Source organism: Columba livia, chromosome 5 (assembly GCF_036013475.1).
Source record: "Columba livia isolate bColLiv1 breed racing homer chromosome 5, bColLiv1.pat.W.v2, whole genome shotgun sequence".
Lineage (NCBI taxonomy): Eukaryota > Metazoa > Chordata > Aves > Columbiformes > Columbidae > Columba > Columba livia.
The window spans coordinates 64,142,982-64,162,736 of NC_088606.1; the positions used below are offsets into that span (position 1 = coordinate 64,142,982).

The 19,755-nt window shown below is 36.5% G+C and overlaps 1 protein-coding gene and 1 long non-coding RNA gene across 2 annotated transcripts in view; one reads left to right on the top strand and one right to left on the bottom strand.

Annotated features, from left to right (window-relative positions):
- Nucleotides 1-19,755, top strand: part of LOC135579625 (uncharacterized) — a 70,468-nt gene that overhangs the window by 35,280 nt on the left and 15,433 nt on the right. The gene's annotated exons all lie outside the window — the stretch shown is intronic.
- The window catches only part of SLC17A6 (solute carrier family 17 member 6), a 31,826-nt gene continuing 28,149 nt past the window's right edge, over nt 16,079-19,755 (bottom strand). Inside the window, 4 exon segments of the mRNA NM_001282833.1 lie at nt 16,079-16,420; nt 16,778-16,905; nt 18,328-18,438; nt 19,144-19,276. Of these exon segments, the coding sequence (NP_001269762.1) occupies nt 16,088-16,420; nt 16,778-16,905; nt 18,328-18,438; nt 19,144-19,276 (705 nt within the window). The 3' untranslated portion in view covers nt 16,079-16,087.

The window sequence follows — 19,755 nt, forward strand, 5'->3', positions numbered from 1 at the left end:
TGCAGAAAATTCAGTAAAATTGAATTTTCTCACATACAATTACTGTGCTTGCTCATGCCTTTTGCTTTGAAATGCTACATTTTGGGAGCTGTAGAACCCGAAATGCAGATGTTGTTTTTTAGGAGATAGTAACTGTATTCAAAAATGTATATGCCCCTGGTAATACAATTGTAACACGTTCCTCTAGAGTTCCTATGGGCGAGTGCTGTCAAGACAGACAGCAGCGGGATGTGGCAGGTAATCTCATTCACTGGCAATTGCTCTGATCCTTCAAGGAACATTTATTACTTACTCATTGCATGTCTGCAAAGCCAAGAAGCTCAGTGGTTTATTGAAGTGCCCAGTAAAATTTTGTTTCTTGCAATTCACTGCTTAAAGGAGAAAAATAGCATTTTTATAAGTGGAAAAACAAGCCTGTGCCCTTGAAGGGAACCTCTAAAAGGAGACAGACAAATATTTTTCACCATCAATTTATTTAGAGTTCAACGTGGTGGCTTAGTTTTAAATCCTGCCAGCTGCTGAATGTCTTCAGTGCCCACAGCCTGATGTTACACAAGTCCCCTTCACAGAAATAAGAGCGAAGGATTGTTAAATGTAATTCCCAGCGGTTCAGCCACAATTTCCAGACTCTGATGAGTCAGTGCTCTGTTGGAATAAAGAATTAAATTGTGCTGAAATTAATCAAAATCCAATCCAATTAATCCAAGTCTATCTGGATGTGTCTAATTTTTATTTTTCACCAAAAAATGTAGCATAGTTCAACAGTACATTACAGCTGGACACCAGTTTCTGTTCCCAGTTCTGCCACTGGGTAAATGTGTCCTGGTACTTTCAGTTTGCTGTGCGTGGATTTCCCTACCTGTAGGACACCACAATGCTTTCTTTTCTCTGTGGAGATTTATTTGAGGTCTCGCAGGTAACATAGAAACAATCAGTAGCTTCGCTCTCATCATCATGAAACAAAATATTACATCAGTTGTATTGTAGCCGCACCTTTCTCTGCTCTTCTTCCCACCATCATAACCCAGACAAGTGAGTTGGCCATTCTGGATGGTCACAGCAGTGAGGTCACTGCACCAGCACCTTTGCTGGTCTCTCAGCCTGACACATTCCCCATCCTATCTCCAAAAAAACCCATGCCAAATAACCAGCCATTTCACAGCACAGAGCAGCGTGTAGAATGGAACAGATCCCAGGGAACACTTTCCAAAAGCAATATAAAGAAATAAGGACTACTTACATTGTTCTCAAACATTTCTTTGAGGAAAAACATTTTGATAAATACTGCATTCGCAGCGATATGTGCTTGTATTGGTGTTTTGTATCAGATTTATCACAATTTCATATCTGCAACTTGAAAGAAATTATAGTAATGAAATTGCCTGGGTTCCAGAGTTGCCACACCTGAACCTGAACCTACAACAATCGTCTCCATGTAAACTCCAAACTGGCAGAGGGCAGACAAAGGGAGAAAAGAAAAAATATATTAGATCTCCCCGACTTTGAAGAGAGAATTCTGACTTTAAAAATGAAATAGCTCTTGCTTCTAGTCTTTCTCCTTGTCAACATCACAGGCTGCCAGCTGCCAGATTTAAAAGCCCCACAAGGCTGCATTATTTTCCAGTACTGAGACATGGGCTGACGTCACTCCTTACATAAAACCACAATTAACTGCATTTTTTCTTGAGTTAGTTCCAGTGATTAAATTAGTTACATTGACAGTGCCTGCTGTACACAATAACTGGCTCTACTCAAATCTCTCAAGTACTTACCAATATATATTTCTTTTTCCAAACTTGCACTGAATTTTATTTAGAGAAAGATAGATTACTATTAATCTACTAATATTTGTCTTCTCCTCCCACTCAAGCAGCCTCTCATGTCCCTGTTGAAAGTTGCCAGATATGACACTGAATTGTCAGGGGTCGTGACATTATGCAAAGTTTTTGAGCATCAAATTACACATGCTACGTGCTAATGATTTAAAAAGGAAAAGGAGGGTGGATGTGGCTGATGTTTCCTACAGTATTGATCATTCTCTGAGTGCTGCAGGGACCTCTTGGAAGGTTTAGAATGATAAAAGAATGTTTCTCTGGATGTAAAGGCTTTTACTGGATATCAGTATAAAGTACTATAAAAACTCATGCAAAAAAAATGCTCTTTCAGTAGCAAATAAGTCAGGACTTCAAATATTTGAAAAAGTAAAATTTAAAATAGCTTTAGAGCTTTTAGCAATGTCCTTGTGTGCATTGTGTGTGCAAAATGAGTGCAAAATGTGTCAACTGATGCTTGAAAAATGGTATCTTACATGTATGGAAATATAAACAACTTGAAATTTCAGAAGCATCTAGAAGTCATGCACTTCCCAAATGTCAAGTTCTAATAGAAACATTATTTTTAAGAATAATTTTGTATGTATTTAATCAGTATCAGGTATCTTTAAAAGGAAAAAGTAAAGCTAAATTATATTGTGTAGTATTTCAGCAGACCTCTCCTTGTATATTTTCAATGGGATGTGAATCCTTCAACAGCATGTAGCTGCCACTAAACATTCTACGGTAGCATATACTATATGTTGTCATCCTAAAAGGGGCTCAGCCTGAACAAAGTGATGCTCAACTTTCTTTTTCTCTTAGTAAAGGCGCAGTGTTCTGCTGGACCAGGTGGGAAATGGGCGGCTTTGCGTACGTGCTACATCAGATGATGAAACAATAGAAATATTTCATGTTGATCTCTTGGCACATCCTATTTCCCAGTCCTGAGAGCTGCTTCCAGCAGTTTCCACAGGTTCTCTGTACAATATCAGATGCTGCTGGGACAATAGTGTGGATCTATTCCCAGACTGTCTATGTAGTAAAATTAGTTGGTTGATTATTACTGGTCATTGTCAGTATTTGATACTGAACATCAAATGCTACAGCAGAAAAATTAAGATTTGGTAACATTGCATGCTTTGGGTAAATATGAAAATAATTTGTGAATGATAAAAAGAACGGTCTAAAGGTTTTCCTCTTTGTGTAAGTAATGCACTGCCTAATTGTAATACATAATATTAATCAGTTTTCTTTATGATTATGATTCATAATCTTTTCTGAAGATTGCTAAATGCTATTTCAGGTATATCATGTGTATAATGACTATGTAATTTATATTTGTATATGTACTCTTGCTTAAAGAGCACCCAACCAAAACAAAAAAAGTGATGTAAATATAACAACATAGCTATATGGTGAAGATCTGTAAGGTCCATTCTAGAGATCCTTGTCTCAAGCTAATAACATTTCACCTCCTCCCATTTCATCTGCACTTTGGCCTCTCAGCTGCCTCCGCTGGGACTGGTTCAGATTCCAAACCACGGAGCAGCTGTCAGAGAGGTCCCATTATTATCATTTGACTTTTAAATGGCAACTTGCCATAAGACATGCCCAGTATTTTTGAATTCTCGCATGAAGGGAGTGATGAGTAGCAGACACAGGGTTTGAAGACACTTCTTTTGTGAGGAATCCCTGGATCTCCCTTGCTGCTCCACTGACTAATCCCTTCCCCTCCAAACGTGGAATTTGTCAGCAGAACATATGACTGGGCAGAGGGGGAGGAAGACACACGTGCACTTTTTTTTTGGTGGTGAAGATTAAAAATTATGTTGCTATGGATTCACAAGATCTTTTTTATGTCAGAGTCCTGGCAGTAAGATTTATGAAATCGAGAAATGGGAGAAAGATATGGTTTTATAAGCTTTTAGGATACGGGGAAAATGTGTGCTTGTGAGGGAATACAAGTGGAATTCAACACACTTGCCATATTTGATGTCAAACTGTGTTTAAAATTTTAGGTTGGGCAATTATTTCTCTTCAAACCAGTGTAGTCTATGTGAAAATCTTGAAAGGAATTCAGCTTACTGAAAGAAAAAGCAAAATAGTTGTCACATCATGTGCTGTCCGTAGTGTATGTGAGTCTACATCTTATCAACTTGACACAGAGTGGGTAGACCGGCAGCTTCCAGGAATCAGAAATGAGGGATGTGAGACACTTGTCAGAAGTAGGCACAAGTAGGAGTGGCTACAAGTAGGCAACTACACTTGGAGACGTTGACCTCTGGCACATCGTGTTGCCAGCTCTTTTTTGCTGTAATCTAATACAGGAGCTACACGGCTGGTTTTTGTCTACTCAAAAAATGTAGCTAAAGGTGATTTTTCCTCCTTAAAAATAGCTGTTTAGAGAAAGAGATATTACTAACTAAAAGATGGGAAGGCAACTCAGAAACAGCAGAGACAGATAGATGACATAATTCCTGCCTCCAGCATTTCATTCTTTATGTAAATAAAGGACATCTTCTAACTCTATATTTCACCACTAGATTGGCAGCTTTGAGATAGAAAAATATTTTCGTATTGTCAGTTGCTCTTTATTTTTATTCGGTATTTTTCTCAGTATTTGGTTGCCAAAATGTCATTTGTCAATTGTCCAGTATGTACAATTTTTGCCCTTTGCTCTGAACTATTCATAATTCATTGTCTGGATTTAACTAACTGTATTTCTCATGAATTTACAAATCAGAGAAATTTCTTATACTCTAGTGGCTCCTTGTGGAGTTGCCTTTTTCAGACTGAACTCCTGCACATGATTCACTGTTTGTTAAAGGATTTTTTTCCTACATTTGCTTTACTATACATACCAGTTTTGAATCTTAAGTAAATAGCTATGAAAAATAACCCAGATATTTGAAGGCAGAAGTCCTTTATAAAGCAGTTCAGTGTTTTCGTTATCTTCACTTTCAAACTGATTTGTTTCTTGGAAGTTTGCCTGAGTCTTTTCTTCAATGTATGTTATCTTAGAAAAAAACGTACATAATTCCAAAATGTAAATGGCAGATATATGTGGAACCTTCTTACTCTTATTGAACTGGCCTGAATCATCTGAAGCCAGTAGAGCTACTCTACCAACGCCGGTAGAGCTACTCTACCAACGTTGAACAAGTATCTCTTTGCAATCCTGTTGCTTTGTTACTATCAACATATCCCATCCACTTCTGTCCATTTCTGCAGTATACATGGCAAAATGAAAACATTCTTTCCAAAAATGTATAGTTACTTATGCAGGCAATTAAATCAATATGTAGTACTTTGAAATTTTTGCGAGTGTACTTTCAAACACTTAATCTCTAGAGCAGTGCGTACAATCATTGTATTTGTCCACTGAAATTTAGCACTGCTTCATCATAGTCAAATGCACAAATATTTATCTGTATGCGCTGAAATGAATTCCATATGGAGTTCCTGCTCATGGAGAATCCCTGTGAGAAGGATCCCATGGGTGATGTGGACCATTATGGCTGCTCTTATTAACCACATAAAAGGGTTGGCATATGGGTAGTTTAGGTACTAGAATCTTGCTGTCCAGATAGTCCTCTTGACTAAGGAATCAAATGAAATTGAGATTATAGGTTGAGCTGGTATTGCAGTTTGCAGATTTGGGCTGACAGAGAGTGAGGTGAGAAACACAGGCTGGGGATTGGGCATGACTCTTCTCATAAGATCATTGACTAATTTATTGCGTAAAATACAGTTTCTATAAATGAATAAAAGCGATTTGTCACATTAGTTGAAAAAAATGTGTGGTGACCAGGCAGAGGATTTCTAGCAAATTACCAGCAAAAGAAGATGATGTTTTATTTGAGGCTGTTGAACGCCCTCCCAATGAACTGATTTTTTCTCATTGCAAAACTTCAAGACTGCAACTAAACAAGTTATTAAATAAAGCAAGCAAAAATTCTCATGGATATTAAATAAATGTTTTCCTTATTTCTGTGTAGATAGTGTGAGATAGTACAGTCTGTTATGGTCGGATGATGCATCTGATTGACGGCTTTAGAGCATTTGTAACTACAGCCAATATGAGAGGTTGTATTATAAACTTGAGTAGTTTTATCACCAAATGTCCTGAAAAATCAGGATTGGAACCTCTCAAATTAGTGCCCTATAGATTAGCCCTCATTTTCTTTTTTTATCTAGTCCTTTACCTGAGCATGAAATGAAGTCCCTCTGATATTCCATAGGTGCTGCAGAAATGTTGATCCATGTCTGAGGCACCAGGACACTGTAGTGATGAGTATTACTGAGGTGTAAACACGGTATTAATCATTCCATCTTCAAATCATGATTTAAATGGGGTGATAACATTGAACAAGGGGGAGAAAACTCATTGGTTTATGTTATCTGTGTGTGTACTGAGTGACACAGAGGTCATTAGTTCATCATGCATTGTGTTAGAAGTGGAAAAGGAACTGATTAGGGTTGTACATGCAAATTTGAATAAAAACATGCAGCGTAGCAACCAGAATTTTTAGCAAGTGTATGTTGCACATGCTCAGTTTGATGTCTGAGCATGATGTGGAGGTGGTAGAAGGCAGGAGAAATCACAAGAAACCTGCTTTAAAGCCTCAAGAGAGGAAGGAGAGATGATTTTCTGTTCTTTAAGGTATAATAAATCTAACAATACCAAGTAGTGAGGTAATTGTGAATGTTAATGAAAAAACCATAATGTGAATTTAGTTGACATTAACAATATGAAAAGGAATTAGTAAGATGACACTTTGTAAAGTCTGTTTTGCTTAACTGGAAGTGTAGCACCATTATGAGCTACTCAAAACCAGGGTAAAAAACATGGTAAAATGTGACATGAAATTCGTGCCGGCGGCACAGGCAATCAGGCTTCTTATTTTAAACTGTCCACGTCTAAATATCTTCTTTTAAATGGTTGTTTCTTATGCCAAAGGGAAGAAAACAGCCCAGCTGACAACAGCACAGTCTCAGAGGAACTTTCAATGGAGCTTCAGCTTTGCTGCCATATGATAGTAAATGTCATATCCCAGGCCCAGGGAGGTGAGCGAGGAGAAAGGAAAAGAAGAAAGACAGTGTCAGTATAAAATAATATGCTAAATTACTATTTTACTACTATAAAATGTCAGGTCTTTTCACTTTTACTATTTTTTTAGTAGAAAATTTTATCTGCTGCAAAGCAAATATTAGCGCGTAGCTAAATTTACCCCAAACCCTGCCTTCTGAGTTGTTACTGGCAATCTCTCTCCTCTGTTCAGATACAGAATAAGGAGAATGATGTCTGCAAACCAAAATGTTCATTTGCAAATGCCTTATTAGGAGTATAATGCTGATTCGTTTTCATATGCTTGATTAATCACAAGAACAAAGGACAAATTAGATTTGTTTTTGTTTTTATTGCATACAAGATAAAGAGTGCTTTAGAGATAAACCATAAACTCGTTCTAATTAGTGCCCAAAAGCAAATCAATAATTCATCTGTATAGATCTTCTTGAACTTTGCTAGTAATCACAAATTAAATTAATGGCCACGCACAACAAATGAATTTATGGGTTCCGACATTTTTTCTGGGGAGATCGACACCATTTCACTGCAGGTGACACAGAGTCTCGGTGGTTCCTGTACTGTTTATTCAGGCAACAGAAGCAAAGTTACACTTAACGGGATGTCAGGCTTCAAACACCTCTATAAACGCTTTTTATCCATATAAACCCTAACATACGCACATCAAAAATGGTTTTAAAAGAAACTTTAGCTCCTAATAAAAATTACATAAACCTTTTATTTTGGAAGCGATTGAGGTTTCCCAAAAGTGTTTGAATACATAATGTCTTTATATTCTGTTATTAAGACAGTTAACCTTCAAACATCAACAATACCATTTTGCTCATTGATTTTACTGTCTTTCCTGATGTTTGGGTTTGCAGCCTGTTCTCTTGGTGTCCTTTAAATCCTCCCCCTTAGAGAGCTGGAGGATTCTTTTCTGTCTCATTCTTTCTCACCCTTGCCTTTTTCTATATGCCTTTTTGATTAGTTTTATGAGATTATTCCAGGATGAATCACATTATTTGTGATTTTATTGCAGAAAAAGCCCAAGTTTCTTGAAATGAAAGAAACAAGAAAGGAAACCGTAATCCCACAGGGAATGACTAAGTCATGCTACCAATGTGTTCCCATTAATCAACCTACAAATGATCCACTAGTTCATTTTTATAATATAATTGAAAGTGATAGATCCACAAGATGAAGTGAATCAATAACAGAAGAGAAAATAAGCATTTCCAAGCAGTGCCTCCAGGTTCACTTACTAGTCAAAGAGGGTTGGGTTTTTTTTCTGATGACATAGTGCCTTTAGCTTGTGTCATTTGTTATTTTATGGGATATGTCACTACTGACAGAAGCTGAGGTGTGTGTTCAGGTGTATTACCTGATGCTGGAATCAGAACATCTGGAACATCTGCTGTTTGGGAGCTGTACCTTCCCTAGTTCTACTCCATGTCACAAAGACATCATTTCTCTTTGCTTCAAATACTCTTGCCAACTCTTGCTAAGTAAGCAGAAGAGATCAGGAGATTACTGAAGATCAATTCAGTGACAGAAGGATTTCAACATTTGCCCAGAATATGAGAAGCTTACATTTGCCAGGAGCTTTGAATTTGAGGAAAATATAGTTAGGGCTTTCTCACTCTTTCAGTTCTTCCACTCTGTTAAATGGGAATATAGACCGAAATCTGGTGAGCAGCAGCACTGCAGATCATGTCCTACGTGGTTGTGGGTATCCCAAACCAGAATTCCAGTGCTTGCAGTGTGGTTGTAACACCGCACCACGTTCTGTCACGAGTGTGACAATGGCAATTTTGAGAAACTCAGTTTATCTCCCTTGTATTGAAGTCAATATCTTCAATATCTTCAAAACACGTTCCCTCTACAGGGAGCAGAACTGAGTATTTTGATAGAGGACAGAGCCCAATTCTTCAAAGTTTTGTGGTCAGTTAGGGAATAGACCTTAAACGGGTGCCAACAGTTGAATGCTAAATAGTGTGGGTATTCCAACTCCACAGCAATGATTTCAGCTCGTGTTCTTTCTGCTAGGTAGTTTTTGTGGCCTCTCACATCAAATTAATGCACAGGAACAGATAAACCACTGATGTCTCAAAGGATTTTATTCTAAATAAAACACGGAGCGGTTACATTTAGTATTAATAGCATAAACAGTAAACAACACTTGCAATAAGGTGTGTGAACTGTGTGAACAGGTCTCTAGGCTAATAAAGACGTTCTAAGACAAGAAAATAAATGAACTAGAAAATGCTGTTTAAACATATACAATTTTTTTTTTACTTATGTGAAACAGACATACACACACACAAAAAAGTCTTTTGAAATAATTGGCATAAAAGAGTAATTCTGGTTTCCTAGATTTTCATTTATGTCTCGTTCATTACTGAATGTGTTCAGTATATAAAAATGATTGATTTGACAAGAAAGGTGTATTGGTTTATAGAGAAGTCAAATTTTAAGCTTCTAAGTATGTCCCAGACCATATCTGAAAAAGAAAGAGAGATCTGGTTTTAATTGCGTAGGAATGATTGAGATATAAGAAAAATAAGGAAAAGAAAATGTTTTCTGAAACACATATTTAAAAAAATATTTAGTCTATTTAATTCAATTTTCAATCTATTTAATTTTCAGGTTGCTTAAAATGAGCTGAAAAGTTTTTGAAGGATGTTTTATGTTCTATGAATTAGCTCTTCTTTTAGAACTCAGGCTGAGATTATTATTATATTTTTATTATGAAAGGGCATATATCGGCCGTGACTGGGATTTGCATGTTCATGCAATGGAGAATACCAACTCACAAAGCACAGCCGCTCCATTTCTTCATAGTCCCATCCCATTATTAATATGTCCCATCACACTACCAGTCAAGGAATAACTGTGCACTGTTGTCTTGATGCCTCCTAAAGCAGAGCGAGAAGGTCGGTCTTCACCTTGCAGGGCTGCCCGGTGATTTTCTGTGTAAGACTTGTACATGCCGATGGGCATCTCGTCATACATCACATTTAATTTGGTGCTTCATCTGTACAGGGTAAACAGCTTGTGCTTTATCGATCCCATGATCAGACATAACCACACAGAAAAACACTGCTGAGAAAAACATACAGCTTTGGTTGACCTTGTCTTCATTTGATTCCTTTTTAATCCCATGAAGCAACATTTACAAAAAAGAAAGTAACATTGTAACTTTCCAGATTAAAACTGAAAGCAGTTCTGTTAATTGTTCTGATGTTTACCTTGAAGACAATTATCACACCCTCCTCACAAACTTATTTAGTTCATGGCCATCTATGACAATTACCCAGTGCTGACACATTTAATTGATTATACAAAACAGACTCTAATTAAATGGCAATCTTCCAATTTTAACAATACTATCCTTTATTTTTGAAATGCTTTCTTATCTAGTTCATTTTCTGCTTCAAGCATCATTTTTAAATCTGTTTTTGGTGTGATAGTGGCCTTTTGCTTTGATTTACTGACCTTTCCAGATGCTACAGAAAGGTGGAGAGAATAGGTGAACAGTGCTATCACACGTGTATCTGGGTACTTCTAAATATGACTCCTTGTATCACACAAATATTTCCCAAAATACGAGGATTTTTTTCTTCACTTTGGATCCTTGGGCATCCAACCATCCACTTGCATCCTCTGGTCTAAATCAGACACTGTTTGTGTGGACCTTAACACATTTTCACAGCGCATGTGATGTTCATCTGCATGGCATGGAAATAGTGAATCCAGCATTTCCTGGTATCATTTTTACTGTGCATGTTCTACTCAATTATTCAGATTTTTCAGTGCGTGTGATGCACAGGAAGCTTGAAAACCCCGGCAGGAGGAGCACAACTGTTGGAATAAGTGAAAGATATTCCATTATTCAATGAAAGCTCTTTTTCATATTTCTTTTTCAAGAGAGAACAGACATGGTCTGAAAAAGTACACTCTGAATTCAAGGAGATCCCTGAAATTAGGGAATATGATTAAGCTATTCATATCTCTATAAATATTTTGAACCTCAATTATATCAAATTAAGTAAGGGAAAATAGATAATAGATCAATCTACATTTGTGACCTGGAAAATATAATGGTGGAAGTGTTGAGATAAGCAATACAACACCAAGTGTTTCCTGCCAATATCTCCATACAGTTTTATGGACTTTTTCAGGTTCCACTTCTGAAGTTGCTGATGTCCATATTTATTGTAGGATGTAATGGTTTTGAGAGGAGTTTTATGCAGGTGATATTTGAGCTTTCTGAAAATGCATTAGGATTTTGATCAGGTCAAAAGAGAACTAAAATATTTCTGTGTACACTAAGATTTCCCTCCTATTACTGCTCCACATATCTGTGTATTATGTACATATATATGTGCGTATTGTATGTACATGTGTGCGTATGTATATACAAATCTCGAATAGCACTCTAATGTGATTTGTGTTAAATGTTAAGTGAAGCATAAGCTTACCATTGAAGTAAAATTCTTGTTGCTAATTAAGTGAACCAGTTTATTTAGTTAGTTTGCTAATTACGTGTAACCTCTGTATTTTCTGAAAGAAAAGCACTAGAGGAAGTAAATTTGCACATGAATAAATTATATGTTGAGTGTTCAAGGTGTCACAGACAGAGGCGATGTGAATGAATTCATACTGCTCAGGATGAATCGGGATCTTGCCAAACCAAACATACCTGCACTGTTTGTCCATGTCAAATGTTCATCTCATTCACTGTTCTTTGTGCACAGAACCTGTTGTTTGATCCTCAGGGTAGAAGCAACACCTTGTCATCAACCCCTTGTCAGTCATAAAAGGTGGTTTTATTCTTTATAATACCTGGATCGCCAGTTTTGCCAACAATCATTTTGTAACTGTGATTCTCAAAAAGAAAATATACTATTTAAGCATGCGACATCAGTAGTTGTGCGCGTGTAAATGTATAATGTATTTCTTTCTTTGCTGTGCTTTGGGTTACAGCAGAGTGAGAAAGTGTTAAGCAAAACTAGAATAGCATCATGTTAGCTGGATCAGAGAGGACTTACATAGATACCTAATTAAAATATATGACTGTAGTTCTAGGTCGTTTGATTATTTACTCTTAAATCTCCCAGTGCAATGAAAACTATTCAAGAAAAAAACACAAACAAATTCAAAATAAGTTCAAAAGCAGCTGCTGTTGAATAGTTAATGTAGACTTAGACTAGCCTTCAAACTCCTTCACAGCTTATCCTGAATGGAACAAAACATTTCATCTTTCAGAGGCAGCAAGTAACACTGTGATGTTATCTTTCCAACAGTACAGCTTTGAACTGTGACATTTATTCTGACTTCCACATTCATCCCTATTCCTGGCTTCATGCTGAAAGAGGACTTCATTCGTATTTGCAGATATTCTTTTGTCACTGTTATTCAACCTTTACCTTGAGGTTTTCTTTTCCCCCAAAGAAAAGTGTTTTTATGAAATTGGGTCCATTGAATTTCACCATCACTTCTGAAAGCAAAGAGCACTTCATGACAGCTTTATCTCCACAACAAAGAGTACGTGTTAACAGAAGGGATCTGACCAATGCAGATTCTAATATTTTCAAAGTTGTCGCTAGTGGAGTGATACTATCTAAATGAAATCATTTGGGGACATAAAGGTGAACATTTGAGGTGATATTTTAGCTCATCTAAACTCAAAGCTTTTCTAATTATTTTAATGGAGCCTGGATTCTGCCCCTCCCTTTACTTATTGTTCTTCACTGAAAAGATAACTAACTGATAAATAAAAATGTGAGTAACAATTCCTTTCCTTTTTTTTTTTTTGCACCACGGTGAGTGAGCAAAGAGGGAATAGAACAGAAACAGGTGACAGGACAAAACAATCGGGTGACTGCGGACACATTCTGATTGATAAACGGGGATGGTTTGAGCTGCTAAGGGTTCCAAAGAGGAACGCTGTGCATGCAAGTGCGAGGCGTCTGCAGAGTTAGTCTTTGAATCTGAGTGCAGGAGAGAAATCTCTGGGCAGAAAGGGCACAGAAGCAGCTGAAGAGGGATGTTTTAGCAACGCTACTTGGTTAAAATGAAGTGGAGAAGGAGAAACATAAATGTATTTAGTGAGAAGGAATATAGGAGTTTAGATGAAGGGTCATGTCCCCTCAACTCCCCTTTTCCCTAAACCAGATCCAGCTGTTGCTGTTTCTTTTCGCTGAATCATCCTTTGCAAGAACCCAATTATTTTCTCCCTTTCCCCTTCTTTCTCAGTCATGTTCCTGATGGTCATTTCCTATATTTTCCTGTGAACTGGAATCTGTAAAGAAGTAAAAATCTTAAAGCCTGTCACACTCCTTTTACACCCCAGAATGGATTTCTCTGTGCTGCTGTTTTAAGAGGAGGCGAAGGAGTCAAAGCAGAAGCTGAGATCTAGAAAGAGAATGTGGAGGACTGTGGAGTGGTGGAGCATTTAAAGGCAGTTGTTGGGTTCCCACTGAGTTGTGTATGGCTGAACAGTGCGGTGTCTAATGCCTGGATTAACGTCTCTCATTTATTCTAAGTAATTAAAAGGTGTCAAGCTAATGAGAACCAAAAAAAATTACCTATACTTATGAAAGGAGATTATTAAAACAATTCCAAAATATAGCGAACCTGTGAGATTAGACTTGGAAACTAAGAAGAATTGATTTTAACTTTGCTAATTAGTTTTCATTTTCTGAGCTGTCCACTTACCGCAATAAATACAACAGTACTTTTACAGCCCCTATTTATCCCACTTTTGAACCTTTCAGGAAGTTTCCATGGCAACATCACACAGGTCCACCAAAACAATTAGCAATAACTTTGTGCATTACTTGGCATCTCATGACAACTACCCCATGGGTGAGGAACATTGGGCCCATTACTGTTCTGTCTGCTTGTTTGCAACCTTTTGTTCAGTTTGGTGTTTCTACATTCTTCTATTTGGTTCAATGAAATTATTGAAGAGTAAAAATTTTGTTAGAAGAAGACTTTTAATATAGGATTTCTTGAGTTTACTAAAAAAAAATCCAAGAAGAGCAGACTGCGATGCTTTTCATTTTCTTCACAGAATGCTGAACCACACCAGCTCTTTGGTAACACAGATCAGTCTGGTTTTCCCAGTTTCACTGCATTGGCTGGCACACTGATCCTCCTGCTCCTTTCTCTACTGTACCTACTCCAGCCGTCCTTATGAGAGGACAAACAACAATCTAGACTTGGGCACCTCTCCCAACAAGGCAGGACACCAGGAATTCAGCATAGCTCCCATCTGTGATGTGAGATATTATCTCCATATCAATAGCAGAATTTATAATTCTAGTCATCTATTTTAGTCGTCTATATTAAAATATGTCTAAAAAATGACAAGAAACTACAATGGTCCTCTTTTATATAAAAGGATAAATAGAGCATTTTATTAACACTTTTTGCAGCAACAAAAGTGACACAGTCCACATCTTTTTCATTAAACACAGCAAAAGCTATGGTCACATTTTACATCACTTTGAGGCACAAAGCAAAATACTTTTTTCTTAAGGTCAAGGTATGATTTGCATTTAAAAGAAAAAATTAAAAAAAAAAAGGAGAAGAAACAATCCTCAAGTTGTATATTGCGGTAGCAGGGTTTCCAATCACTAGCACAATACAATGAACAGACCAAGAATCCAGAATGGATTATTACATACAATAGTAATCATTTGATTGAATTAAGAAATGGATCATTGTTGTTATTTTAGAGTATTAAGAAGTGGTCTGGTGTTGCTAACTTCAGTTGGTTCAGTTTGGTTGAATCCCAACAACCCCAAATATATACAACAAGCTAAATGAAGGTTAATATATAGTCTAGAAGATTATGCACTTCATAATGCATTGCACTTATTGCTTGGTACACTAATGTTGCAGTCACTGTTGAGTTATGCTATAAAGACAAGCGTGGTGCTTGTTGGCTTCTTTCAACCCAACACTAGTTATTTACCACTTTGGTTTATTGTGAGCTTATAAATTACTCATATTCAGTGTCCATTATTATTAGGTTTAATTGAAAGACAAATACATTTTTTTTTATTTCAGGGATTTCTAAAATAGCATCATTTTCTATAATTACAGTATCTTCGATAAACTTATATCTATGTATACAACTGTGGCAAGATGTGTAAAAATATGAAAGCTATTAAGGGAAGAATAAGGGTTAAATTATTCTCTGTTTCTTCTGTTGGCTTCAAAATATTCTGCAAAACAAATAAATCCTTTTTATAGGGCTACTTGCTCATAGTAAATTTCTCTTTGGAATTTTGTAAAAGACTATATCTTTTTCTAGGTTATATTGGTTATTTTTTCTTCTCTCTAAAGACTCCAGTACAAAGTTGGAATATACTGCAAAGAATAGAATAATAAAGCTTGCTTTTCGATAAAGGGATTTGACAGTCTGCGTGACAAGTCAGACTTAACATTATATATTGTCTTTATAGTAGTTGCTAAATGCAGGGAAGAACATGACAACGCCTATAATTTCATAGGATTCTGTAAAGAATAGAAATAAGAGTTTGTGCCCAAACATTCAGTATAAAACTCCTAAATAATTTCTTTATTCATCACAGAGCAGCCTGCAGCATGTAATCACGATAAACATACAATACGCCCTATTTGTTCTTTAGGCTTGACACAGTCACCATTGACTGGATCAATCCTCTGCAAACGCCTGAGACTGGACCTTTCTTCTTTAAGAAAGCTCTTGTCTTAGACTAAACACACAATTCCTACATCGCACTGAGTAAACGTGTGTATTTAACACAATCTCTTTCAATACAGTGTAACAAATATATAAGTGCATTTTTAATGATCAAGTAATTTTGGCTTTCTAAAAAGAGCATTAGATGTGCCAACTTGGTTGCTTAGTTGTGCTTTAATCCTTAGTTATGAGTTTTAGCTCTTGTATACTGTAAGTATCTAATTGCCTCTATAGTTTTGACCAGTAAACCCTTAAAACTCTAATGTTTATAGAACAAATATAACCTAATGAAAGTGATGACATGTCACAACTCATACAGATTGCACTTTGATGTATTTTTTTTACAGTAAGACCTTCCTGTTTGATATGTGTTTACATGTTTATACCACATCTTATTTCTGTGTGCAAACAATCACAATGAATTTAATCACAAACACTACAAAATATACCCAATAGTTAGGTTTGTTATGAATAATCTCCTTCCTTGTAGTTGTATGAGTCTTGTACTTCCTCTTGTACAAATTCCTCTTTTTTCTCCCAACCAGTAGGCCAGCCACCGTTGACCTGGGTTGTAGCACCATAAGACTTGGTGGTACCGTAATTTACATAATTCTGAGTAATGTCCCCTGTCTCTTCAGCAAGTTCATCTTCGTGAATAAAGCCACATTTCTCTTCGCTTGTCTGTTCAGGGTCTGCCCAGGGTTGTTTCTCTCCTGAAGCAAATATGCCATAGAAGATAACACCTCCATAGTGAACTAAAGCCGCAATGAGGAAGACGTACTGCCACTCTTCACGTGTCTGTAAAGAAGAAATTTGCTAAATCAGACTAGTGCAGAGACTCATCTAACTCTTCTAAGCTGAAATATTTTAATTAGGGATTGAGGTTGTGACAGCACAGCTGAAACATTTAAGTGTCCGGTTTGCAATTATTTATATTCATCTTTCTTTGAAAAATCACTCTTTGTTAGCCTACAAAAGCACTGATCTCATGAGCATATAGTGAAACATGTTTCAAATTTGCAGGTTCCTGGATGCTATTCCCTGCAGGTCCCAGTCTCTAATATGAACATCCTGGCAAATTGTACTATGGAAAGGTCTTTTTCTTGAAACCAATAGTATTAAACTGGAAGATTTTTAAACTCTATTGCTATTTACCTTGTTCTTTGTCATGGCTCCGACAATTATAGGGCAAACCATTCCAGACAAGGTCCCGACTCCATTAGAAATGCCCATTAAGATGCTGGCGTACCTTGGGGCAATGTCTAAATGGTTGACATTGAATCCTGTAATACAAAGGTCAGCAAACATTCATACCAAAAGCAGAGCATTACTTCAGTTCTGAAAAGTAACGCTGTCACCCGACAATTTTACTATGACATTTTGGGGCTGTTTAATTGCATTTCTTTTTCTCTAAAAGGCTTATAATTCCTAGAGAGACTCTGGGATTTCATTTGCTTTTAAAAATATCTTATAAAAGGATATCAAATGTATTATCTTCACAAAATTGCAGTTAAAAGAAGAAAATCCCAGCAGTGACTGTGTGGAGTAGAGAACCCAGAAGATATTTAGGCAGGGAAAAAGTTCATATTTCACAGTCTCATTCATGGCCACTTTATGCTGTAGATAACATTTCGTTTCTTCTTCCAACTTGTACCATTTTCCTTCCCTATTGCCTACATTTTTCTTTTTGTCACACAGACCAGCAGAAGGGAGTTTCCTTCTGTCCTTGAGTGGTAAAATAAAAGGAGTAAAAAGATAATATCTATAAATGAGCTATGAATTATTTGTATATATATATTTGTTTGTTCTCTTGCTTTTCCTGCAGCTTAATTCTGTTGAAATTCATGCAGTAACTATTAAATAATCTTAGAAAAAAACCACATGCTTCACTGAAGTGACAGAGCTCATTGTGCCTAAAATAAGCATTTAAGTGAAAACAGAAACCAAATCTTCGGATACAGAAAGATAATAAAAAGGCAAAGGTGGGCAGTATGATATGGAAAACTGTTAGGGTACGAAACAGGCAAGATACCTTGTAGAACATGTGGGATTAAGGACAGATTTGATTAAGGAGAGTTGAGATGTTTGGCACAAAAGACAAGAGAGCCTGTTTTAGACATAAGGAACCAGCATGGGAGAGGATGTGAAAATCACAGCGGGAAACAGTGAAAATCACACAGGGAAACACGTGATTTGTGTTTGGGAAAGGCAAAGGCAAAGGGGTGATGTGTCAGCAGGAAAGTGAAGAGCTGAATGTTAATTCAGAAAGAAATTGCTAGTAATTAGGTCCCAAAATAATAATAATTAAAAAATACAACACTAACAAAGCATTAATTAGTGTACACTGCGGAATAAAATAGTAAAAAGCTTACACTTAAACAAAGGTGTGTAAATTTAGGTATCATTGTATAACATCAGGCCACTTGTGTTATATGTTTCATTTCAAGAAAAATCTATGGTGTACCTTAGCACTTCACTGAAAAGAAAGTCTAATTTGATGCAATGAGTATGGAAAAGATTTAGGTATTTGAACAAATATAATCTGATATAAAAGTTGTGGTACCAATTGTACTTTGTAATGATCATAAATAATGTAATTTGGAACTCTGGGGTTTGTTTAAATTACTATTAATGAATAAAAACTAGATGAGGTGTTCTATCTCCTAAAATAAAATAATTCACTAATAACAATAACATAAACTTACCAGATATGGCAAATCCACTGAAGCCTACAGCAAGCACTAAGAAGGAAATAGCCACTCCTTTACTGTGAGAATACCCCACCACCAGAAGAAGAGTTGCTTCCATCCCAAAACCTGGGGAAATCATAAAGAAAACCAGGCATCAGATTTAATTCCCTCTCAAATACAGCAGGCCTTAGGATATGGCAATATTTCATAGGGAGACAGAGGCAAAACATTATCTCAGAATGGAATATAATCAAGTATTTATTTCATTCCTAAACAACACACGTTCTCACTATCTCAAATAATCCTTATTTTATTATTTGTATGCTAATTTATTGGTACTTCCTGCCAGTTTTAAGAGGAAAATAATGTGATTGGGTTAGGTCATTCCAGCCAACCCTAATGGGAAACCACTTATGAATTTTGCAGCCCTTATCACAACCAGGACTCAGCTCGTGTGACTTTAACCTCTTCCAAGTAAGATATGTCACCTCAGGTGCTTGTCTGGGCTCTCTTGGTGCAGATGGTGTTTAAATGGGGAGCTGAGATTCAGTAAATAGCTAAGAGAAGGCAAATTTAACATTCCAAGTGCTTTTTCAAAAGCTAAACATCTATATTGAAACTGTGAATAGGAACGATAGTAACTACATCACTAACATACAAAAAACGCCCAAAGGATTGACACATAAATACATAAACCCACGCAGTTTGTTTGGTTACTGTACACAGTATATATCAAGTATATATATATACACAGTACATATATATGTCCATACAGACTATTTGGATGTTGAATCTGTATAAGAAGCTTTTAAATAAAATTGGAAGACTTACCTCCACAGTTCATGATCTTTCTCACAGTAGTGGTTGAAAGAATCTGCTTGCTTCTTAAAAAGTCTGCAATTTGTCCCCCAATAGGAACAATAATTGTCATCACTAAATGCGGCACAGCAGACAAGATCCCCACCTAAAACAATCATCCAAATTAGCAGAGTATAAACCATAAGAAAATATTGATAATTCATTTTCTGAAATTGTTTCTCTTCAATTTCAAGCTATGTGCTAAACCTAAAAGTCTTGTCTTGGTTTATTAAAAACTGGTGATCTTAAGTTGACATTGTATTTTACAAAGCACAGCTGGAGTTTTTAAGAATCTCTGATGCCGTGACACTTCTTATTTATAGATGGATTTTACACATCATATTTAAGCTAATGGATATTTTCCCCCTGAGTTATAGCCCCTCTACCCTTTCTTTTCAGAAAATATATGATCAAATGTGTTGAGCTGAATTGCTACATTTCTGTTGGTGATGTGTCTGGCATAGCATTGCTCAGCAAACCCAACATGTCCAGACAGGCTCCCTGTGAATTCATCCTCACGTACACAATGACCACTTGCCTTTGATTTCTGACTGTCCCTCAAGCTTCAAATTTCACGTGGGCAAA